The 25,910-nt window shown below is 50.0% G+C and overlaps 1 protein-coding gene across 10 annotated transcripts in view; it reads right to left on the bottom strand.

The window, feature by feature from the left end:
* Positions 1-294: 294 nt before the first annotated feature.
* Positions 295-25,910, bottom strand: part of LOC135325130 (CBP80/20-dependent translation initiation factor-like) — a 201,430-nt gene continuing 175,814 nt past the window's right edge. For all 10 annotated transcript variants that reach the window (XM_064502747.1, XM_064502749.1, XM_064502748.1 and 7 more), the window contains 2 exons: positions 8,270-8,323; positions 295-6,345 (listed from right to left, as the gene is read on the bottom strand). In XM_064502747.1, the coding sequence (XP_064358817.1) occupies positions 6,130-6,345; positions 8,270-8,323 (270 nt within the window). In that variant the 3' untranslated portion in view covers positions 295-6,129. The remainder of the gene's footprint in view (positions 6,346-8,269; positions 8,324-25,910) is intronic.

Here is a 25,910-nt window from a genome sequence, read left to right as displayed (position 1 = left end):
TCCCCGCTATTTCCCATTCCCAGGGACGACCTTCCCTGGCAAACATCTCCGCTTAGTTTAATACAACAAGGCAGGTACCTCTGGCTCTTCATCAGGTGCCATCAAGGTGGCAGTGGCGAGAAGGTCAGTCCATCCAGAGTCCCAGCGAGGAAATGCTGGGCTGAAACGGCAGCTCGCGGGAGCCACGGTCCAGGCGCACGGGGCAGCCGCTTCGCCCCGGGCTCTCGCGGGACCGGGAGCAAACGCCCCTGCCCGGGGTGGCAGAAATAAGCAGGCAAAGAAAATGTCCAAACATTGATTTTTCAGGTTTATTCTGTGATCGATGTCACAATTCACCGGAATAGTTGTACTATCTGCCATCCGTTTAGGCGAAACCGCAATGTCATAAAAGTGATAGTTTCGGCAAGTGAGGTTTTGCATATATTTAACCGCAGACTTTTACAACAGCAACGAAAATGTGCAAACCCCTCCCCAAAAGAACGGTATCTCCCCGAACCAACAAAAAAACCCCCAACGCTGAGGTATTTAATCACGTTACCCAGCTCCCGCGGGCCTCCGGGAGCCTCCGCGCCGGCTCCCCAGCATCCCGTCGGACCTCGAACCCCACCGCGGTGGCGATGCCCCAGGGACCGACCCCCTCGCGCCGTCCCCCCGCCTGGTGCTGAGCCCTCCTGCCGGGGCCCGCGGCCGGGCGACCCTCCGAGAGGGCAGGATCTGACCTGCTGCTGCGGTTCCAGCCAGACACCGTTACTTTTGTTTTTTTCACGTCTTCCTCCGTTCCCAGCCAAACGAAATAATAATAAAAAAAATCTCTTTAGACCACCAAAACTGATAGCACGTACCAACAAAGAGATGGTGAAATGTCAAGCTTTAAACATTTATTACTCAGATGATGCATTTTATAGCATACAGTGGGTCTGGATGTTCTATAAACAAGACTGAATTGCCACAAAGAGTTATTAGCTCCCTTGTTTTAACAGTCTCTGAAATGCTGAAAACGATGATTTTTTTTTTGTCTCTAGTATGAATATCTAGTCTTTATTCTCCCCAAAACCTTTTTCCTTTTTTTTTGTTTTTTTTTGTTTTAAAGCGCTTAGTTTAACAAATATGATTAAATTAAAAATGTTGCTTTTTTCAAATGCAAATAAATACATAAAAAAAAAAGAATTGCTAGCATTAACTCTGTGTTCTGCAGGACACCACAGCTCCCTTGGCTATTGACAGTGGACTTTGAAACCTTTAGTGTCATTCCTCCTGAAAAATGCTAGAAGTATCACCGGGACTGGCTAATAGCTAACACTGAGAAGAGCAAAATTAGTGTAAAGCCGTAAAATACCCAGCGGGGAAATAAAAATCGTATTTAAGATTTTGAGAGACTTCCAAGTGAGGGATGTTATAAAAATAAGCACGAAAATAAATCGTAAGTTATTCTGACAAGCTTTCCTTCTAAGCCATCAATCATGCCAAGAATAGATACTAATTAATCTCCTTCGGAACAAGAGGGGAACCAAGCAGATTGCTTACTTTGCCATTTTTTCCCCCATTTTCATTTCACCTCCATGCAAATGAGTCTTCTCCAAACAAACAGGGCTGCAATCCCTCATGAGGAAACGAGTGAGCCACTTGGCGGAAAGGTAAAACCTTCGGTTCAGAAATAATTTCGCTCAGAACGAGGCAAATCGGACACCGTATGGGTTCTGGCAGAGGACTAACCACCGCACGGCTCGGCATACCGTGAAGCTGCTCTTCATCTGAGTGCTCCCGTAAAGGGACAGTGATTTGCCTGCTCACATCCAACCCAAGGTTTGGCCTAACATGTATTTGGACCAAGGAGGATATTCTCCTCCTGGTTGATTTAGCCGTACGGGTACAATGTCTGAAGCCTCCCAACCAGCTACATCGAGAAGCAAAGAGCGAACCTGGCTAATAACTAACAGGGAGACGTACGTGGTGGCTTCACACCTTCAAAAATCCACTTGATGCACCTTACAGAATTACGCTCTTTGGCAACCTTTTCTAAAGAACGCCAAAAAAAACAGAAGAAAGCACTCAACGATTTCTCTAGGTGCTCTCCCCAGGCATCATGAGAACAGTGCCCAACTCCCAGACCTGCTCTTACAGAGGTAAGTGAGGTTCCCCCCATCCCACCGCACCAGAACATCTCTATTGGGAGGTGCTGCCAACGCAGCATGTCTTCCCCAGCAAGCAATACTGGCACCAGCAAGTCACCGGTGACGTTCTCCCTTTCAAACACAACCTTCAGACATGGCCACTGGATTCTGAAACCTGGAAACCAAACCCAAGCAGAAACCTCAGACCAGAGGCAATACTGGAGGGGAGCCACCTCTTCGCAATGCTGCAGTGGTTGACGACACCATATGTATGCTGGCTTGTCACTGCTGCACTTAAAAAAGATATGATTGGCAGCACGGACTTTCACGAAAAAATACATTTTTGGTCAACATTTAGATTCTTACGTATTAATGGAGCAACTGAAGTACTCTGTTACGAAGCAGTTAATGTCTGAATGAACATGTGTTAATGAAATGGTGAAGATAAATCACAGACATTAGAAAAGACATATTTCACATCAGAATAAGTTCTTAGATACTGCCCAAAGATTGGGAGAAATCCCAGCATTGAGGCATTATGGCCCAAATCCGGTCAGCTTGGGTCACAGGACTGCACCTCCCCAGCAACCTCTACTAAAGGAAAAAACTGAATAAACCCTCATGCCTGGCAGTGCGAAGCACTGAAGCAGAATTACTGTCATGAGGCACTTTGCCTCTGAATGCATCCTAACGCAGCGCCAGGTGAAAATTCAGGTTTTAGAAACAGAATCTCCAGCTCTCCACTGGGCTTTTCTTTTTTTTTCTTCTTTCACTACATTCAGGGATCAAATATGGGGGGAAGCGGAAGAGGGAAGCTGCAGAATCCCAGTCCTGACTGCTCCACGGTTCAGGAAGAGGAGAACTGGCAGCCGCCGGCAGATTTACTGCCCTGGCCGGTTGCTGGTAGGCTCTCTGGCACACCTGCCCATCAGGCTGTGCCTGTATTACATGATTTGTCTGCTCTTAAAAAAAAAAAAAATCAAGACAAAGTTGTGTTTCAGGTCTCCTCCCAGGGTCTGAAAAAGTAGCAGCAGCTCAATAGACACAGCTGCCTAATGAATATTTTGGACTGGCTGTGTCTAATTTCCAGGAAAGCAGGAAAGGCCAAAAGCAAAGGATGCAGTCCTGGTCCTTACAATACTGATCGGTTTTGCTGCTTCGATGAAGTTCAGCCTCCCAGAGATATTCACTGTCAATCATTCTTGCCTTTTGACGGCAGAACTTACGGAGCTGACCTAACGCAAATAGTCATCTTCACCACGCTAATCTCCCAGGCATCTCTGGGTGATGCTACAACCTAGAGATTAGTCTTTCCAGAGATGTCCAGCACATTAGATTATTTTACTGCTTTCTGGATAGACATGAAAAATGAAGTTTGTTCCCTGCAACATTTTCTCTGGCTTCATGTGTGGATTAGAAAAGGTATCAGCAGACAATCAGATGAAAAGTTTAAACAGTATTGAACCACAAAATACAGATTCTCTCCTCCTGCAGCATTTTCTCTGTCGAAAATTTCTGTCCCTCAAATTCTGCCATGTGCTGCACGAAGGCTTCCTCCCCATCACAGACAGACCAGTATCTTTATATAGCACCCTAGAACATACTGAACATGCAGAAAAACCCAGACGAAATCTTTGTTCTCTTCTACAAGCTGGCACAAATGCAACGTCTCGGTTTGAAACATGAGTTTGAGTTGCGGAGTTCAGATTCTGACTCTCTGGGGCTGAGCGCCTGGCCCGGGTCTGCATTTGGCCAAAGCCATGCTCCTCTTCCACGGGGTGGAGAGCATTCCCTTCTTACCAAGGGAAAGGAAAGTACATTGAATAACGGTAAGAAAATGGAGAAAAAGAATCGGAGTATACTTCTCCAACCACACATGTATGTGTTTCAAGCACTGAACCGACCACAAACTGCCTTGGCGAACAGTTTTGTGTGTGTCTTGTAAACTCTGCAATTCCTAAGCGGGTTGCTACACCTGTGGGGACACCGAAGTCAGGTAGGTGTCACACACGGATCTTCACCGCACGATCCCTGCACTGGTGGTTGCTCAGATGGCAAGACGAGACGGCGGGGTTATGGTTTCCTTGGCTCGCTTTCCACCACGCAGATCAAAAAAAAAGGGAAACTCCCACCTCCTGGCTCTGCTAGATTTCATCTAAATAAGCACCAGAAGTGATTTAGTAAGTAAAAGCATCGATAAAGAAGCAAATAAGGAAATCACCAAGTCCTGACATTTCCTGGTCACTCTTCAGGAAGTGAAGTCATGGCTTGGCAAACTCCTCTTGACCAACAGAGAGCTGCCGAAACAAGCAACTTCAAAGCATGTCTCAAACACAGGGCTAGAGTGTATCTCCACATCGATAAATAAACCCAAGTGAGTCAACAGAACTTTGACATCTGGTGGAAGTTAGTCTCAGTGCAAGCGATAGGTACCGGGCTCTCATCCCTCCTGGAACGTATCGCTTGCCTCGTGCTACACAAAAGGACCAGATCCTGCAACTCGCTGAACATCCGTGTCTCCTGTCAATATTCCCAGGATTTTAAGGCATCAGCCCGCTGCAGCCCTGGAGTTGTGGGACTCTTCTTGCACCAGAAGAGAGACTTCATAAACCAAAAAACTTCTCTGCCCAACCTGCACGTGCTTCAGGGCTGGTGCTCATCTCCCTGGCCTCCTCTAGTCCTCGCCCTCGCTCCTCACCATCATCGGCACTCCCTGCGCATCGCTCCCCCTTAGCACGTACCCATGCCACGAGACTGCCTCCCTCCAGGACACGCTATCAGTAAGACTATGCAGACAGCTCCATGTTGAAGCCATTCCCGCATGACGCAAGCCTAGAAACTCTGGATAGGAAATTCAGCTAGTTAGAAGCTAGGCTTGAAACCTGTATTTTTGGCTTTTCTTTTTGCCATATGCTCCTCGTCTTCTCTTTACTAGTTTCTGAAGGAGAACATCAAGTCTTCATTTTTCCCTTGCCCTGTACATTATTCGGCCCAATTATGACAGGCCTGGTTTTAAATGTATAATTACAACCGTGACAGTAATTACAATAAAGCACTCTTTTGACAGAAACAAAAAAATTACAAAAAATAAACAGATTATAGTTTAGTGGATGAGGGATGCTGCGACTTTAACAGCAAGAGCAAAAAGCCGCAGGGCTCCTGTGTTTCTTGGAGCTACCAGCTCAGAGCACGTATTTTTCAATTACTCTAATAGGTTACTGGCAAGACGACTGTGGCTACGGTACTTCTACAGTGGCTTTTGGACTTCTTTAAAATTCTCCTTCCACTTTTGCATCTTCATGTAAACCATTTCTGAACTCACATGATAGTGTTACTTCCATGTCTCCGAGTCGAGCGCAACTGTCCGTCCCAAATAAAATAAAATAAAATAAAATAAAATAAAAACAACCCCCCAAAAAGAAAACCCAGTGCAAATACAAATCCGTCCTACTCTCAGATCCGGTTTCGGAGGGGTGGAGGACAGAAGGAGCGGAGGTGGGGACACAAAGTCGACGACAAGAGGAGGGGAGAAGAAACAACGAAAGCCCCGCTTGACAAAAGCCGTCGACTGCCGGCGTCTGGCGCGGTGCGTGGCTCGCTTTGTCCGCCCGGGACATCTGCTGCGCGTTGTCTCCCGCCGGCCGGCAAGGGCAAGCTGGCAGAACGGCGTGCGGACAATACGAGCCCGCGCTCCTCCTCGCTTTTCAGCTCCTCCGTGTCCTTTCTGCGGCCAGACAATAACACGGCGGGACGCGCCGCTGCCGGAGCAGTGATTTCGTAAAAGAAACCCGAAGACAAAAACGCGGCAGGGAAGAGGGGTGGCACTTGGCGACACGGCTGAAAAGAAACATGCTTCTCCCTCCCCGCCCCACGAACGTATTCTTAAGCATGCTGGGGGTTGTCTCCTTAGGTATGGAAATCGGAAAGGTCCTCGCTTCCCGCTCCGCTGCGATCCCGTTGCCTTGTAAGGTGCGTGTCTTCTGCTCGCCCCCCCGCCCGCCCGCCCTCGCTCGGCGCCTCAGGCTGTCAGTTTTTGGATGGTCTTGTTGTAGTACTGCGTGATGGTGGGCGTCAGCGGGTTCCAGGTGTTGGCGTGCAGCTCGATGACCTCCAGCAGCAGCGAGCGCGTCAGCATGGACTCCGAGGGGCACAGCATCTTGTCGCGGGCGATGGCCAGCAGCTCCGTCATCATCTCGGGCAGCTGCTCCTCCAGCAGCCGCCCGGTGCTTTGCAGCTGTGGGGAGAGACGGGGCGAGAGCCGCGCGTTAGCGTGCAAGGCGGCTTCTGTTCGCGCTTAGCTTGGCACCTCTCCCGAGGGCGACTCGGGGTTCGGCTGGGGCTTGCCGTGGTCAGGATGGAGTGGGGGACGGGACAAGGAGGGGGGACGGGAATGGGACCCACCACCTCGTGGGGACCCTCGTGGGTTATCAAAGGGGGAGGCGAGTGCTGAGCTGCACGCGGGCATACGGCACCGCTGAAGAAGCGATGCTGGCTGGAGAAAAGCGGGAGTGGAGCTGCGGACGGTGCAGTGACTGCTGTCGGATAACAACTCGCCAGCTTGTGGACCCCGCACCGAGCTGACCCCAGCAATAATGGGGAAATATTTATATAGGAGAGTTGTTTCCCCCCTCAAACAGCCACTTTTTAACAGCGCCTTCAATTCCTCATCCGCACTCAACCTCGGGGACTGCAACAGGAGCACGGGTGCCACCGGCTCGTCCCGCCCTGCCCTGCGCCCACAGCCTTAGCCCTGCCGCAGAAGGGTTAAGTGCGGTCCCACACATCGCCGAGAGCCGTGCATGAAGGGTGAGGTTTGCAAAAGCATTCACACCAGGCCTCTCTCCGCTCCTCCAGGAGGGAATGGTTCAGCTCCCACTGACTTCAAAGGCAGCAGCGCTGGATGCTTTTGAAAAATCCCACCTAAAATCAAGCTATTGTCAAAACAAAGTGCAGGCTGTGATGTGGTATTCCTGCCTCTTACCTGCTCCTTCATTTGCTCGCTGATTCACAGCTGTCAGTGACTCCCAGTCATTAATCTGACTAAGCAGGGCTCTCCCGTACGCATAACCAATCCTGCCCTTTGCACAACGGGGAGATTTGCCTTTCTACGTGTCACACCTTTTCTCTGAGGGTAGCCAAGTGTTTTTAAAGCAATTACTCCTCCGAGTGCCTTTGTGGAGCAGGGTAAGGCTTAGATGTCTCCCCACAGTGCAGGGAATCAAACTTGAGAGTGGACAGCAGTGGGTCCACCATCCTATATGGCCTGTGGGATTTGAAGGCACATCTCCAGAATGTCCTCGCCTTAAAAATGCAAAAGCTTCTTTTCAGCTGCCTGCCATTTTGCTGAATTTCTACCATTCAGGCTGCAATCTTGCCTCCTACTTCCACCACTCTCTTTAAGGAAAGCATCTATATCCCCATGGGCCAATTGCTTCCAAAAAGCAAAGCTAATGAACCTGAGCAATTGCCTCCGTGTTATATTTCTATAACCGGTTCTTGGCAAAGCTGCTATTGAGCACAGCAAACCTGTCTGTGTGAGCTACTGCAACTGCATGGCAAAGGCAGGGCGACGGGGCGGCATTTGTTCCAATACAGGTGCTTTTGTGCTTAAAAACCTGCAGGTGACATTTGAAGGAACCAGGATATTATTTTCCCATTTCACAGTCTAATGCCACTCCGGGAGCCGGGAGCCAGAGTTTGCTATGCAGGACACTTGTTTGGGATGGATGTATAAAATAGAATAATCCTAGCTGAACTGTGGGGCTCTTGAGTCTAATCCCTTGTCTCGTACTCCTCACCCCACAAGAAGTCCTCCATAAACATATAAGCCACCAGGCTAATTCTGGAATTAGCCTCCTGTACACAACCTGTTTTGACTGTAGTTAACTTTGTGATGGGATCCCAGCTACCAAATCTAGGTTGCATCTATTTACAACAAGGGAAGAGAGAGCAGCTATGAAGTTAACATTCCTATTTAGAGAAAAAGTAGCCAAAAGAGGCCACAGGATTTTTGATGACCACAGGGAACTCAAGCACTTGGTTTTACAGCTCATCTGGATAAGGACTGGGTGACTTCTGGTGTTGCTATCTGCAAAGGATCTACAGAAGAAATTCAATTTTCATTGCCATGTCTTTCAAATAAATGCATGCTTCCCTACCTCCATGGAGCAGCAAAGGACAGCGTCTTCCTTCACGTCCTGAGATTGCAACAACTGCAAAAGAGAGAAGACAGAGGCGGTGACTGGACTTGTGTGACCTTCTCCTCCTCCCTTACGACCCTTCTTCATCTCTTAACCCAGCTTGACTTCTGTCACTTCCACAAGAAAAGGAAAGAAAATCAGAAAGAAAGGAAGAAAGAGGTTATAAAAAAAATTGCAAAAAACTGACAAAATGCGGGATAAGGGGCGTATCACTGACGTATCTGCTGCTGAGAGCGAGCAAGCAGAGCAGAACATAGGTAATTTAGATTAACAGCTTTCAGGGTAAATTTTATTCAGAACAACCTTTTTCTCCCATGGTAGGCAATGAGCAGATGCACTCATTTCATATATACAGCCACTAATATGCCCTCAGATGACCATATTCAAGCAGTACAGCCTAGAGAAGCAGGCGCTTCAAAGTAAGCCCTGGGAGGTGACCCCACATCCTTGAACCTCTCATTCCCGGTGGGGAGTTTCTTCTAACAGCCAGAAAACTACCTGATGGGAAAGCGTTACTTCCAATGCTCTGCAATTAATATGGTTCCTTCTTGACTGATTATATATTGCTGCAAGTGCAATGGTTCCAGTGAAACTATTATATCTTAGGTGCAAATTTCTTCTTGAAGCGTCACTGCATGCTGAAAGCACTGGCATAGATTTTCCCTGGTCTCTTCCCTACAATTGCATCTTTCCAGTCTGAGACCTCAATGCAGCAAAGGAGAATCTCCATTCACACTTTGTCATTTTATTAACCACATTTTAGCCCGTTTCCCACTCAAACGCTGTGAGCACCAGCTCCAGGCCCTGCTCTGCTCTCCATAGCCTTATCCCAGAGATGGGCTTTGCTTCAGAAGCCCGTGTTTGTAAGGACGAGCAACTTCCAACAGAAATGCAAAACTGCTGCAACTTCAGGCCACCCATGGTGTGGGACGGCGAGGGAAGCCGCCCACATCGTTTCCAGGCAAGCTGTTCTGCACCGTGCTGAAGAGCCACCTTCGTCAAGGCTCTCATCACGTTGCAAGTTCAGTGCGCGATGTGAGGGGTCAATCGCTCTACCTGCCAATGGCAAAGTCTAGGGTGTCAGTATGTCTCACCCCCCAAGCTCCAAAATCATGAGTAGGAGCCCTCAAAACTGGCTCAAAAATAAGCATTTTTTTCATAAACTATGTTTCTTTGTATTCGCCTTTGTTTCATGGGTTTGTCATGCATATGAAGATACTCTTTCAAGCTTTTTGCTAAAACCACAAGAGATAAAGCATAGCTGTACTGGTTGTTTTTCCAGAAGATAAAAACGGAGATTCTCACTTAATCAGCCAACACAGTAAGCTGGAACATTATGAAAAACACCCTATCATGAGCCTGCTGATAAAAATCACAGGTGCTGCCAACACTCTTACACTAAACACATGGAGTTACAGCCACTTCCATTCCATCAGTCCTAGAAATTAGTTTAACTTTTGCACTCTCCTGAGCTGGACCTTTATAAAGTCGGATCTCCCTCACCCAGGATAACAAGGACTGTGAGACTCTGTGTAATGGGAAAACTATTTCCAAGCATGGGAGTCTAGAGTCTGAGGGCATCTAGGTCCAGACAGATTTTTAGAAGAGCCAGTATGTGTCCAGAAGCTGTACTGGCATTGTCATGTACCACCGCACGTAAGCCGAACAAGCCCTGCAGGACCAGAGCCAATCCATACCTGTACTAGGGAGCTGAACGTATGCGCTAAAAATGGAGAAAATTGACTTCATCAGTATCTGGAGTTCATCAGGGAAAGCTAAGCTTTGGAAAGGTGGTTGCACTCATTAAAATGTGGCCACATACAAAACTGCTCAGTGTAACTAGATTTGGTCTGAAGTCATACCTTTTAGTAAAATAACAGTTCTGATTCTCAGCCTTATCCTCTTTCTTTCCCACTCTCATTTTTTCTCATCTTTCCTTTACCTGTCAAAGAAATGCCTGTTTGTTTACAAGGTCCCCAACTGCTGAGAAAAGCTAGGAAAAAAAAGGTAATTTAAGGAATTATCATTGCCTGCAAAGTTTTGTCTTCATTCTTTTCTGTTTTTGGCACACAGCAGTTTGTTAGCTTTGAAGACCATGTTTATAGCATCTGGAGGAGCATGCGGTCCATGGGTTTTATCTCACATTAGCCAAAGGTTCAGACAGGGTTTTGAATACATCCAACAGTTCCCCCAAGTTTATCTTTCTGCAAGTTGTTTGGAAAATGTTAGTTAAGCCCAAGCCACATGCTCTGAGATAAGTTCTCACAAACAGTTCACAGATTCTTCACAAAAAACCATGAGATTATTTTCAGTCGAACAAAAAAATTTCAATTAGGGGCAAACATAAACAAGTAGTAGCCTAGAAATACACTCCTTGGATATTTAGCAGACTGGCTTGCTAGCATGGAATGAAACAGGGCTGTAAGTTAGCATATATTGGTATCTCATATTTTTCCTATTCTTAAGTAAAGCACATAATACAAAATTTAAAGCAAGAGATGTGGGGTGAAGGAACATCAACAGCAAAATGACTGCAGAAACTGGTACTCTCCTCCCCTCGGTCTATACCAAATACGCTCAGTTTACAAACTGGAAGAAGACTTTATAATTGCAGAGGCAATTAGGAGGGACCTGGGACATCTGGCTCGCAGCCCTTTCTCTGCTACAGTCTCCTTGGGTGACCCTGGATCTGCGCCTGTGATGTCTGGGCCAGGCTGTGAACTTCCCTCGCCCCATCTCCCCATCTGCAGAGGGGGGAACACCCCTACTGCCCCTCCTCAGAAAGGTTGTGTCGAGGATGAATATGTCAAAGGCTATTTGTGACATGGGACAGCCCAGGAGAACTTTCCTCGTGCTCCATAAGCTCATCAAGGCACCAAGAGATACCAGTCCCGCTGGGCCACAGCTGAAGCTCTGCCTGTGATAGCTGGGTCAGAAGAAGACTGTGATCTGCTCTCCAAACCCAGGCTCATCCCTGCATGGTAGACAAGATCCCAGCTGGCAGATCTGCTGGAAGTGAGCAGCATCTGTCCCATGCCCACAGATGGTTGCCAGCCACTTGCATCCTTGCAAGTGAGATGATTCACATCCAGGAGGATCACAACTACATTTGCAGCATGCTGGAGGGGTGGTCTCATGCTTCTTCATGGTGCAGGCACTAGGTATGTGCTGCTGCTACCCGGTCACTGAGACACGAGGAGAGCAAGAAGCCTGTCTGTTCCCTCCAGTATGGCAGAAGCATGCACAAAGCTGGGGCAAGCTAAGGTCTCCTCTGTGCAACCTGTTTCAGCAAGGCTGTCTCTGAGCCCTGCAACAGAAATGACCCTATGGGAGGGTAGGAAAGAGGAAGGGCTGCTGGGATGTCACTGCCAAGGGGGCCGAGCACCAGGCTGGGTTATATCACAGAATCAAGAATGGTTGAGGTGGGAAGGGATCTCTGGAGATCATTGAGTTCAACCCCCTGCTCAAACAGGGTCACCTAGAGCACGCTGCAAAGGATTGCAGTGACCAGTGTCCTGCACGGTGGTCCAGCACCCGCAGCCTTCACACTGTTGCCTCAGGGCTGACGGAGACCACCGGACCCCCAGCTCACTATGCCCATGCCCTCTTACATTACAGACGATCAAATACTTTGTTCCAACAGCTTTGGGATGACAGGCTGAGCGCCCAACATAAGGACAGCTCTTCCCTCCTTCGAAGCCCTGGTCCTCAGCTCTGTGAAGACCTCTCCCATACTCACAGCAACCAGGGCAGCGGAGCCAGTCAGGGCTGTACGCACGTAGCTGAGTGCAGAAACATCTCACGGCTTGTGAGAACGAGCGCTCTTCAGCTAATGTGGAAATTGCAGTGTTGAAGTATTGGCCCTTGTGTGATCAAAATCTGAACCTGAATCAATTGCATTCATCATTTGCAAGCTAATTTATATTTACTTAAAATATTTTGAAGTAAGCATTTTATACCCCTTAAATTAGCACTCCCACATCAGAATTATTATTTATTTAACTACTTATAGCTGCTCCTCCCTGCTGCGTTTATCTGCAGAAATTCCACCACGGAAATCAGCCCGTCCTTCTCAAACAGGTTCCCACATCATTCAGACCAGCGAGTGAAGGCGGACGAGGGAGTTGAAAAGGAGCGCGAGGCAGACGACAGCACTCACACGCTTCTTGGTTTAACCTGTAATCATCCCCTGGAGGCTCAGGCTGTCTGAGATAAAACTTCCCTTTGCTCTGGAGTCGGTTCGCTGTATCATGCGTGGAATGAAAGAAGCAGTTCCTGCTGGAAAGCAGACAAAGAGTCTGCTTGATTTCCTAAGAGCAGAGGCTGCATGCCAGAATCTGCCCGGCTGGTCATATAATACCCAAGCTTTGTTGCGAAAGGGTTCTCGCTTTTGTTTCGGCTGCCGGACTAACAGCTTCGTAGACTGGCAGGAGACATCAGGAGCTTTCGCTTAGATCTCCGCAAGGGAGGGCTCCCTCTTCCAAATTTCCCCGTCTCTGACAGATGTGGCACCTGGCAGCCTCCTCTGGAAGGCTGGCGTGCCCCCGTTGGTCTCTGGGTGCTAAATGTTTTCAGGGACAAACAAAAATAAACTTCAGGGTCTGTTCCTGGAAATGCCCTGGGGAGTGTGGCGGCGGTGATTCAATGGGAGCTGCAATGCATTTTTCCCAGAATTCGTTAATCCTCTGGGCTCCAGAGGAAATGGCCCACATCTTCCTCCTCGTAGCCCCAGACAGAGTGCCTTCCTCCGACACTTGTGAAGGCAGTCAAGAATCAAACCCTGACACGTCCCTGAGATGAGTAGACGCGCTCACAACCTTCAAGCACCTCCAGCATCACTGCCAATGCCCTTCATGTCCACTTGGGGCCCAAGCACCTTTCTAGCAAAAGCACGTTAAACTCGCAGTGCAACTTCTGACCGGAGGAATCAAAAGGGAATTACAATCCAGCTCCAGGTCCACGATGTCCCTGCAAAGCAGGAGGGAAGCACTGGCTCTGCCTACCCGCGTCAGCAGTGTCTGCTCCCAGGGGAGATCCACGAGTCCCTCGGCCTGGGGTGCAGGGCAGTTCGTCTGCATGCCAAGTGCAGTGGGTTTACATGGCACACCACTGGGCCCCATCTCCCGGGGGCTTCTGTGGCTCCCCGGTGGCCCCAAAGATCTGACCTTTATGTTGTTACCCTGGGGGGCCAGTACGCAATAGCGTCGGGGGGGACCAGGTAGCATCCTAGGGCCGTGCAAAGGGGAGGGAGCCAAACTGGGCTGCTTCGTCCACACTGCCGTAGTGACTGGTCTCTCACCCCAGAACTGCCACTGTGCTTCATCATGGAGAGAACCAGCTCATTGCCTCCAAAAGGCAACGGACTGACATACATACAGTGCAGGCAGCAAGGGGCCAGGACTGGGAGCAAATGGGAGAGTTAAGTGGACAGGGTACCCATAGCCATGCTTATTTGGGTTTATTATCTGCTTTCTACCGAGACAAACTGGGACGCAGAGGAGCTAAACTGCTTGCTTGGTATTCTCAGAGATGCCAGCACCACGAGCAGTACTGAAGAACCTGACTTGCAGTCCCTTTGCTTATCACTGCGGGTTTAATTGTCTTCTTCAGCTCCATTCTCACTGGGAGATGGAGTGGGAGCAGTCAAACGCACACATCACCTTTTACAAGTGCAACAATATTATTCCTGTAAGGCATAGTACTAATTACTGTGCACGATACCGCTTGCAAAATGGAATAAGCAATGCTTGCCACAGAGTAGCTCTCAGCAGGCAGTATTTTCTGATACTTTGGGGATGGCTCCAGTGTAAGAACACAGAAAGGTTTTCCACCTCCAGAAATATTCATGCCGATAGGCCCAATCCCATCTACCCCTTCCAGATGGGCATGAAAAGATTGGGACTTCTTTCAGATCAGCTCCACAGCAAAGGCCAACCTGCCTGCAGCCTTTTTCTGGTTCCCTGCTGGGTGCCCATGCTTCGATCACAGCCTCTTCATCAAGGTGACAACGTGCAGGGACTCATGGACAACCTATGGCATGAAGCTCCAGAACTGCACCTGCCCTGAGGTAACTGCCCACAGGTGCACGCTTAATATGACCCATAGGTCAATGAGGTGCCTACTCTTACTCTCCTTGGGGAGCACAGACCATTACTACAGAAGACCAAATGTGCTGTAAATACATACTTCACTTGTAGTAAACTACTTGATGGGACTCATTGCCACTGGTGGAAAAAGAGGCAGACAGATTTAGATTAGGAAGAAGGAGCAATGCACTTACTTATGCCCTTCTGAGCTTAAGCAGAATGTATATAACGTACTTCAGAAGCTCCAGGAGAGACTGGGCTTCCAATCCTGTCTTTAAGCAGAGGAGCCCTTGGGAAGGGCCATGGTGGATTTTCTCATAGCCACACGGATCTGTTCCAGTTCAGTGGTTGGGATCATCTCACAGAACTGAAGCACTATTAAGGCGAGCGATGTGTTGTGCTGCTAACGTGGCTCTACGGACACTCTCAGTGGTCTAACGGACCCTAATAAATTCATGGAAGTCCCAAGGTCTGCTGGATGGGGAGCAAAAGCCAGTTTTGCTGCTCCTGCGAAGGAGGGGCTGCACTTCACGGGCTCTCTGCAGAAATACATTAACAGCAATCTTCTGCTCTTTCAGAGGCCCCTTCTTGACCTACTGTTGCAAGCCTTTAAGGAAGATGCGGGCGATAAAATCCATGTGACTGCTGTGCTGCTTTGCATAGGGAAAGTCACAGATTTCTCTGAGCTGAAAGTAATTGCTACAACTCCAGATTTTTATTGTCACAAGACAAGGGGTGGTGAAAACAGCCAAGACTGGGGAAAACGCAAAGTACAAACTAGGGTGTGGGGGATGAGTAATTAGAAAACACTTCTACCAGCAAGTCCAGTTACAGCATTTCTACAAACTGCTCCCATTGGAAATAACAGCTCCCTGATCCAGGGCAACACAGGTCACCTGGGCTGATCCTGCACCCACCAACAAACTGTACCCAGCACCACCTTCTTTAAAGGATATCGATGCCCACGCAGGGCATACCCTGGGAGCTAAGGAAGTCAGGTGGCTTCATGTGTTTGAGGTTTTTTTCTTGAGAGAAAAAAAAAGGCACTTGGAAACAGTGGACCTTTAGAAGCTCAAAGTCATCCTGCCAAGTGGTATCTTCTCCAGTGTGACCTTCTGCGCCAGGGATGGATAGAGCTATCCCAAGAGCTCACTGTTCCTGCAGCATGTGGCCTCCCAGCAAGCCTCATTTTGGTGAAGTCTGCATGAAAATGGGTAACGGGTCCCACACTTCAGCGTACCAGGCAGTGACCACCTTGCGATAGCTCAGGCCTAGGATGTCCACACCAGCCTTGAGGAGCACCAGCCTGAGGTCACCAGCACGGCTGATCTGTTTGTGCCGCACAGACAACATCTTCTGTGTTACGGTGTGCAGTATGCTCTGACCACCTCGTCCAGACAGGTGTGAGGTGACAACTTATATTAACCTTGAGATTTTGCAGTGCAGAGGGTGAGCTGATGTAGACTTGGGGGTGGGCTCAAACCACTCAACTGCCAGTATGGATCTACCTTCCTGACTATGCTGGGGAGCCTGGACCATACCTGTAACCAGCGACACCAGCACTGTTTTCCCTGCTCTACACAGGGAACTAATGCAACGAGTCAGCACAGAAGGAGAGGGGCAAATTGGTAAAAGCACAAAAGGTATCTGAACCTTTGAGCAGCTGGTCTGAGACTCACCTCACCCAGTCGCAGCCATCTATGATGTCTGCCTGTGAGTTTTCTAGACTCTTTATAATTGACAGAGAGAGAAAAGCACTTCTAGGACACAGTTCACTGGTTCTGGTTTTGGTATGTACCCTGTGATGAGATGAAATGTGCTGTAACAGTGGGGACCATAATCGGCCTCCACTCCATAAAGGTACTCCAGATACCCAGGACAGCTGTAGACCTCACAAGGACTGTGAGGTGAATTCCCACCCCTCCTTCAGACCATCAGAAAGACCCCAAATGGTCTTGATTCAGGTCCCTAAGGACAAGCACATCAACTATGGCAGGGCGAAATGCCATAGGAGCTCCAAGAGGTCTGCAGGAGGCTGGAAGACATGGCACAGGAACTGGAAGAGACATGTGCCCTTCCAGAGCAGTAGCTGGAGATCACATGGGATATCAAAACATGTGGGTGACTAAAATGGCACTAGATGCCCCCGGGCGGGCAACTGAATTGAGCCCCGTATTATCATCATTAACAGCATTGTACATGGCCTGATTAATTGTAATTGCTGTGCCCTTTATTGTAGAGAGCATTTCTACTAAAAAACACATCTCAGCTAAAATAGCTATTGTATTGCTGAGATTTCAAAATTAAAGTAGGTTCACTGAGTGGCAAAGCTCACCGCCACTTTGCTGGGCTCTGAAAACCCAACTTAACCGGGAGTCCAGCTGCATTGACACACGGCACCACTAAAAATAGTCTTTCTCTCTGCATTGCTGTCTACTCATACCTTCCAGTGGATCTGCCTAGCAATGATGTTTTCTAGCTCATGGAAGATGCACAAAATGCCTCCAGCCCACTCACTTTTTTACATTATGTCAGAGAATATTTGGGGTAAGAAGTAACAGAGCCCCTTCCTTCTGCCACCAAATGCATTACTGTCTCTACAGCTGGCAGAGCAGCCCCTGTGTACAAAGCCCCCATGCTGAGAACATGCTGACCACAAGTCAAACTCTCTCCATCGGGAAGAGGCCACCAGTGTGAGTCACTGCCTGGCCCCACGAACAGCTGCACAGATGAGATGGCACGGCAAAAGAGGAGCTCTTGCCTGCAGCAAGAGGCATGCATGCAGCCATGTCCATAGCAGGTATTTTCCTTAACATATTCAAGATGACTTGTAACAGTTCATTCGGTGGCATCTACTCCCTTTACAGCAACATGCTTCTCTTAGCTGAGGAGGAGACTTCTGTTCTCCTATTACCCAACCAGGACACACTGGGAGGATGGTAAGAAGAGATTAGCTTGTTTACTGCATCGAGTAAACCAAAAATGTTGGTTATCCTCCTTGTCAGGCTCCTGAGGAACTCAAATGAAAGATATTTAGAAGCAAATTGAATTAAGGCCAGAGGAACAAAATCCTGTACCCAGTCGTGGGAAACTCCTCCTATTCCTTTCCACTGCAGACAAGGAAAACCATAAAACATGACTCTCTCCCCAGATCTGGAAGAGCAAAAGAGATTCCTACTAGGATGGAAACCATTAACAGGCAATTACTGGAGACAATGATGAAGAAAATCTGGTCACTCATAAAGCCAGACAGTGCAATCCACCAGCAGCCTGGTGGTTCCCATTAAGCACCCCAGGCAGAGGTGGAGGTTATCCTCCTCCTCGGTGGGACGGGAGCCACAGGGGCTTTCGGAGAGGGGCTGGAGCGTGTGCACGCAGGGAAGGCAGCGGGAGCGGTGGACACAGCCACCCAGCCGGCAGACCTCATCCTGCCTGTCTGAAGACATAACAACCCTGGGAGCGGAGGATGTGATCTCACCCCAAGGGTCCAGGGAAACACAAAACATGGAAAGAAAAAGCAGCGAGACCATCGTGCTTGATTGCAGAGGGCTCCACCCTCGCCCGCCGGACATTCTCCGCTTTCCTGGTTCTTCTGAGAGAGCATGGCGGCAGACGCAAATAGTTATGTTTACATCCAACTGAAAGGGCTTTGGGAGCTAACAATGCCTGGTACGATGGGGCAAAAGGCAAAAACAAAGCCACGCGAGGAGGAGGGACCATCCTGTGAGATGATATCTAGCTCCGTTTCTTATCTGCTGTAATTACTTCCCCTGACTTCTCGCCCGTGGACGCGGTGGCAGCCGGCTGTCCCGGCCCTCGCCTGGGCCCAAATCCTGCTGCTGCCGTAACGCCGCTCAGAGCTGCTGCACATCGGAAAGCTTAGGTGGAAGAGGACAAAACTCAGGGCCCTGGGTCAGCAGCTAAATAAATAGGAGGACATTTTCTCCTTGGAAACTCTATCTCTGGCACCAGAGCCCTCCCCTATTTAAAAAATGCCATTGCAGTTGTAAAGCTCGCTGGCTGGAACTAAACAAGCCCTGTAGCTTTCTAAGAATATGTGTTCCTGAACACGAAATACTAAACACTGCAGCTGGGTTCAAAAGGGTCACGCAGCCTTCTCCGTTTTGATCTGTTCTCAAATAATATCAGGTTTTCGAGGTGGGATGTTTCACAAGCATCTGCCTCAAATGTTCTCTGCAGAGCCCCCATCCAAAATTAGGGAGCACACAGTGATTGAATTGTCATTATCAAATTATTTACACAGCTCTACACATTTATAAGGCAGAAGCTCTTTGCCCTGGAGAGCTTGGGATGTAAAAGTTTAAAAGTCGCTGGGGGAGCTGTACCGGTAAAACTACACCGGCATCCCCTTCCTTGCAGTGGATATGCAGCTTGCTCTAACAAAAGAGCTCTTTTACCTTAAACCTGCCCGTTGAACAAAACAAACTACACTGATTAAAGGCAATGTTTTCTGTCCGTACAAGTTGCGCTCGTGGGAGAGTTTTTGCCAACATCGCTCCGTGGGTTATGCGTGCGTGTGATCTTTTCATAGGGCTAGCGTCATTCTGCTGACAAAATCTGAAGCCTAGGCCAAGCCTAAATAAAGCAACTGCTAAAAACAGGAGAGGGAGATGCTGCAGGAGACGGGCGCTTCCAGGCACCCACATACCCCCACCAGCTGAGCTCTGAGCATGGCGAATGCCTGGGGTCCATGGGGCAGCCCCACAGACGACGGCCCTGCTCTCCACCTGGCTCCCCCAGCTCCGCGTGAAGCCCTCAGAGATGTCTGAGCCGCCAGGATCTACCCCTGCCAATGTAATCCAGAGCTCCAGGACAACCAGGCACCAGAGGAGGGAAGTTTCTGAACTGGGAGGGTTTTTGTCTGCGCTGAATAGGCCTCCTGTGAGCCAAGAAAGCCCTCCTGGGGGAATCCAACCACAGCAGCTACCAGCCGTGTTCAGAGGTGTGGCTTGTGCTAGTTATGTCTCCGTAGATTACTATCAGCGTTAAACGCTAAGAAATAGCTCTGGGAGAGGACAGCCGTGTAATAACCATGCGTGTGTGGGGAGAGCAGCGCCAGCTCCTCCCGTCTTTTCATCTGCCCGGCTGGGACCGCGGGATGCCTCTCCCCTCGCTGCTGCCTGCAGCCTCCCCGGGCTTTCAAAGGCTTCTTTTTACGAGCTCTTTCAGGGAGACAAGGATGAGGCGAAAGGGATCTTCACAGCTTAATGGGAAGTGGCACAACAGACATAAAAGTCTGAAGACAGCCCTGCTAGGAGCTGGAGGGCAGCTCTCACGCTGAGGAGAAGCAACGGCTGCGCTGCTCCCAGCTCTGGGCGACCAAGCGGCCAGTGGGGACCGGCCGGGTACGTGCTGCAAGAGCGAGGACAGGGCAGCAGTCAGCGGGGATGCAAAGAGGTCTGGGCAGACAGCGAGGGCAGAGAGCAGAAGTTGCTTTGCTTGCTTGCTTTTTCATCCGGCAGACCCTTGGCTCTTCTTTTCAGACCCTTGTACATTCATGGTCCCTTCTGCCACATGCCTGAAGGTCCAAGTCACCGTGTGGATACATGCACCCCGCTTGCTCCAAGCCCTAGCCTTTTCTCCCTGCTTTTCCAGGCCTTATATCCTCCCCGTCTACTAGACTCCTCTATTGCATTTTCCCACTTGTCTGTTCTCCTCAGTTCTCCCTTCTTCTTCCTTCTCCTGTGTCTCTGACCCACAATCTGCTCTTTCTTTTTGCTTCCCTCGAGATCTCTTCCCTTCTGATCCACCCTCCGTGTAACCCATCCGCACCCACATCCTGTGCCAAGCGCGTTACCACTTCCCTCTCATTCGTTCGCCAGCTCCTTCCTTTCCCCCAAGAAAGAGCTTTCCATTTTGTCCCCTGTGCCTCGCTGCCCACTGCGCTCGCTCCTGGCACGGGGACGTCAGCGGCACCGCTCCGCGGTACCCAAGGGCTTCCCTAGCTCAAGGGCTTGAACCGAGCGCTGGACACGAGCGCAAAGTAGTCTTGGCACCAACGTGTCCCATATGACATCCTTTGCCTCTTCCCAATAAAGAGAATCAGGGGACGATACAGGACTGGAGACAAAAACGCTGTTTTTTGTACAACCAGCTGGGGCAACATGAGACCAAGCAGACCAAGGACTCTCTGGACCAGCAGAAACCAAGGCGCTGACTTTCCTTGCACAAACCCAGTTAAGATCAATGCCCTGGGAGGCACCTCTTCGGGACCCTGGAGCAAGGTTCCTCCCTTGGGGCTCAGCTCAGAGACCAGCTTACCTCCTGAGGCATGGTGATTAAAAATGTATTCCTTCCCTTCTCCCCCCCACAGTTCTTCTTCATATGGGGCTTATTTTCTCCCCAATGAAAGTCCTCTCTCCAGTCGCCAGCGCACTAGCATCAGGCAGGTTCGGCCACACGCAGTTACCAGGGCCGAAGAGCGGCCCGAGGTCAGAATATGGCCTTCTCGGTGCTTCACTTCTATGATAAACAGAGGCAAACTCTGTCGTTCTCCGACTGGGAGCATCATCTTAAAATCCTAGCATCTTATTATACTGTCAAAGACCATCTTTTGACTCAAAAGGCTGATGCTTTTTAAAAAGTGAGAACGATTAAAAAAAAAAAAAAATCCTGCACATTAAAAGATACAATTTTCTTTTCCAAACAGCACCACCCTCCAGGCTCCTCTGACTGCAGTTGGAAAGCTCTTTCCTCTCTCTTCCTCTGAAGGAGACAGTGAAAAGGCAGTGCCCTCTTGAAGTTCAGACGTTAATTACCGTGTTAGAATATTTTTCTAAATTACACAGCATGGCCCCAGGAGATAACAGGCACTGAGAGAAGGGAGGGGAGTGGATACCAGTCTACATGCTGCACCGCAGACTCAGACGTGGGGGAAAGGCAATTAGACAGGGAGTATTTATCCTCCCTGCACCACCACCCCGAGGCTTTCAGTTAGCAGCATGTACCATAGGCAGGGAAGCGATGGGACCGTGCCAGGATTTTAAACGATGCTGAAATGGGACCATCTCTGCCAAGCAGACTGGAGGCAGGAGACACTCCTGCACAGGAGCAACTGTCCTGCCCTCCGCCAGCCTGCCAGAGCTGCTCCCCATTGTCTCTGCAGGGCTGATTCATCCCTCCCACCATCATTAGTCTTCAGGGTCATTAATAAGAACATAAAAGCAGCTACCTCAGGTCGGGTCAAAGGCCCACCTAGCCCTGTATACTGGCCCCAGCCATGAGCGGAGCAGAAGACACGCAGTGCCACCCTCCCAAGGTACTCTCCAGCCCCCAGCAGTAATAGCCCTCCACCTCTCCTCCATGAATTGGTGCTGCTGGTTTCCGAGCCCCGGCAAACGCTTTGCATCCACAGCCTCCTGCAGGAAGTTTTGCACTTTAATTATACTCTCTGGGAAGAACGACTTCCTTGTGTTTGCTTTGAGCCTGCATCCTGGCAGTTTTGCTCGGTGCAGCCGAGGGTGCCGAGAGCTGGCCGATGTCGTAGAGAGGCCGCTATGATCTCTGCAAAGTCGCAGAGATCAGGGGAGATACCCCACAACTGGAGAAAGGCAAATGTTACACATCTTCTGAAGAGGCCATAAGTACGACCTGGGGAACTATATGCCTGTCAGCCTCACTTCAAGCCCGGGGAAAATCACGGAACAAGTTCTCTTGGAACACATTTCCGGGCATAAGAAGTAGATATGATGACTAGGAACAGACAGTAATTACCCAGGGTAAATCATGCCTGATCAACCTGATCACCTTCTACGGTAAAATGGATGGACCACCTTCTATGGTCTTGTGGATGAGAGGAGAGCAGCAGGTATCCTTTACCTTGACCTTACCAAGGCATTTGACACTGTCTCCCACAATATTCTTATATCCAAGCTAGGACATTACGGTAGATGGTGGACAATCATTTGGTTTAAAAGACTGTTTGGATGGTTGGGCTCAGAGTGTCGTAGTTATTGGGTCGTACCCTCCTGGTACAGTAACAGGACCAGTGACAAGAAGAGAACCCAAGGGGTCTATCCTGGGACCTGTCCTGTTAAACATCCTTATCAATGACACAGAGGAGGTGAGGAGTGCACTCTCATCAAGTTTGCAGATGACACCCAACTGGAAGGGACTAATCAACATGCCCAAGGACAGGGCTGCCACCCAGAGGAATGAGTCAACAGGAACCTTAAGAAATTCAACACGGACAAATGCCAAGTCCTGCACCTGGGAAGAAAGAGCCCCTTGCAATAATCCAGGCTGAGCACTGCCTGGCTGGGGAGCAGCTCTGCCGAAAAGGCCCTGGGAGTCTTGGTAGACACAAACTGGGCTTGACCTCGCCACGTGCCGTGGCAGCAAAGGCAGCTAGCAGCATCATGGACTGTCTGAACAGGAGCACAGCCAGCGGATCAAGGGAAGTGATTTTCCCTCTCTTCTCAGGACTTGTTAGGCCGCATCTAGATACTATGCCCGGTTTTGGGCCCCCCAGTACAAGAACAAATTGATTAACTGGAGTAAATTCGGCAGAGGGCCACTGAGATGACTGGGGGGCTAGAGCACTTGCTCTTTGCGAAGGGGCTGAGGGAATGGGGCTTGTTTGGCCTCGAGAAGAGAAGGCTTCCGGGGGACCTAACAGCAGCTTTTCCACACCTCTAAGGAGGTTATGAAGATGGAGCCAGGCAGTTCACAGTGGTGCAGTATGGGAGGACTAGGGACCTCCTGAGGTCCCTTTCAAGTTGAATCATCCTCTGATCCTACATCTGCTCATTCTCCTACTGAAAGAAACCATAATAAAGCACTGCCTCCTCCCCTTCTTCACTCAGTGTTTGGAGAGTAACTAAAAGGTGAAGGACTCTGCAGTGGAGGCATAAGTGAACTTTGCCGCCCCAAGAGCATGGACAAAGGGACTTCTGGCAGTGCCAAAAGAGCAGGTCCCCTAGTACCTCCCTCCGGAGCAGCTTCCTGAGTGAACTATGGGAGTCCCCAGGAAGGCAAGAGGCTGGGGAGGGAGCTGGAGTCCCTGCCGGGGGCAGGACCTGACCTTGCATGAGAATGGCAGCTACAGGATGCACCGAGTGTGGGGATTCAGGGACCTCAATCCTCCAGAGGTCCAGCTCCCCACTTCTCCCCAGAGCAGAGGTACAGTGAAGCCCTGCCTGTTCACGGGCAGCACTGGGGGATCACAGGGTGAAGGAGAGGCAGGAATAAGGAGCAAGATATAGGGTCAGGATAGGGGGAAAGAGGGAGCCAGAGCCCACGCTGTGATGCTCACACTGTGCCACAGGCCCTTGCGGGGCCCCAGCTGGCAAGGCATCTTGCTGGACTACAGCGACATCCCTGCCTGGCATCTCTCAAGCTTTAGGATCTGCAAGCCAGTTTTTCCACCTTCTCGCTCTGCTGCCACAGGCGACTGCTCAGGTTACCCGGCTGTAAAGCCAGGTCTGACTGCTGAGCAGCATCATAAAAATAAACAAATACATTCAAAGCAGCACTCGACACCAGCCACCTTGGCTCGAACCGGCTCCTCCTGGCAAAGGGTTGGCAGGAAGGCGGCAGCTCCCAGGCCCACAGACGTCTGCTGGGTTGGCCTCCGAAGAAACATCGGTGTGCAGGAACAACCGAAGCCCCTTGGTTGCTCTCTTGTTTTCAGCTGTTTTTTGAGGACATGCAAACTGAAGTATGTGGGCCAAGGACTGGCACTGATGCTGAAAAGCCAGCTGAGTTTTATAGCTCAGCTGAATGTGGCCCTCAGCGTTTGCTCACAGCACAGTGCCTTCGGAGTGGCAAGGATGTCAGCAAGTTAACTCCATTTCATCCTGGAGGGGGCAGAAGGAGATTTACAGGGACAAATTTGGCGCGGCTTTGTGAATTAAAATGAGGCCACCGTTGAGCACATATGACTCTAGGGCTGGGAGAACACAATGGCACATCCCTCTTGCAAGCAAGGGAGCCAGGACAATTTCCTAAAAACGCTAAAAGCCTTTTCACTGAGCCAGAAAATAAGCTCAGTGAGGACGGTGGTCCTGGAAGATCTCGCCAGCGGTACGGACCAGTCCTGTGCAAGGGGAGCCAGGCTGGAGCAGCTTCCTGGAACTGGGCAGCCAAGGGCCAGGCCTGCTCTGCTCAGCCTGAAAGGCCACGTGTCCCCGAGGGAAAGCCCTTCCCGAGGAACAATGCCCTTTTCCATGTCGCTCTGGATTCCCCGAAGCTTAGAGGGATGAATAGGAGGAAAGCTCTTTCTTTTTATTTATATTTAACTTTTCTGCTTTGTTATTCTTTTCCCAAACTCCCCCAGATTTGAGGGTTGCGATAGTCCTCTGGTTCTCATCTGCAAAGACACTCTCTCTGCTTTCAGGGCCCTCCTTTAAAAGCACTCCTTTCCATGACCCCCAGCTGTCAGTAATAATCATCTCTGGGTTGGGTTTGGGTGTCCCATTTTCCTCGTCCAACTGGAAACACATTTGCTGCTTGGAAGAATATGTAGTTTAACCCAAAGTGCCACATAAACTCACTGTGCTGTGTAAAACCATTTTTAACCAGGGCTGGACCCACTTTCTACTTCTCTTGGCAAACCACTTCTTTGCATAAAACCCCACTTTTGACTCTCTCTACCTTTCTGTGAATACATCTCCCATCCTGCCTACACGCTGCTCACCCCAAAACCTCAGAAGGGTTCTGAAAATTAAACACTTTGATTCTTGGCCTCTGGTTCCCGCAGTTGGGGACTCTGAACTCAGGCCCCCTCCCATGCCGGGTAGGGGCCACCTTTCTGCAAAGGGGCACAGCTGTCCCCTTGGCTGTTGAAACGCTGCCCAAGCACCCAGTGAAGCTACAGTTCTGACCCAGATTTCCTTTGCCATGAGGAAGAGCCCAGTCCCGTGCCTGACACCGAAGTGCGATGGTGTGTCGGGCTCCCACCGGGCATGCTTCATGCAGCCCGTGATGAATTCCCGTTCGACTAACCAACAAACCTGAGCATTTATCACTCCAGCGTAGCCTGAAATGAACTTCTGTTTTGATTTTTCAGTCCGGCCGCTGAACCACAAAACCAGTCCATGCACACCACTCTCTCTCCGAACAATAAATAACGGCAGCCGTGCTGCCCAGCACCCCAGCCGCGCTCCCGGCGCCAGTCCCCACCTCGCTTCACCTTTCCCAAGGTCAGCTTCCCCCCCGAGCCCAAGCAAGACAGAGCTGACACGCAGCAAAAACCAGAGCTTACTCATCGCCTTCCCTTGCCCAGCAGCTTCCCTTGCTGCAAGGAGAGCCGCCGTGGTGACCTCCGAGTCCTCCTCAGCAGGCAACCACGCGCCGGGTCCACCCAGCACCAAGGGCTCCGCTGCCATCTTCGCTTCCTCCCCACGGCCCACCCGAGCCCAGCTCCGGCAGTTAGAGGAGGTGTTAATAAGCCTTTGAGGGGGGGGAGAGGAAAGGAGCCGGGCAGAGGAAGCCTTGCTGGGGGAAGGGAAGAGACATTCCTGCCTCAGTCATCATGCAACTTTCCCCTTCCT

The sequence above is a fragment of the Dromaius novaehollandiae genome, chromosome Z, assembly GCF_036370855.1.
Source record: "Dromaius novaehollandiae isolate bDroNov1 chromosome Z, bDroNov1.hap1, whole genome shotgun sequence".
In the NCBI taxonomy this organism is placed as follows: Eukaryota; Metazoa; Chordata; class Aves; order Casuariiformes; family Dromaiidae; genus Dromaius; species Dromaius novaehollandiae.
The sequence above is the reverse complement of the archived record's forward strand: the minus strand, read 5'-3'. Positions and strand labels throughout refer to the sequence as shown.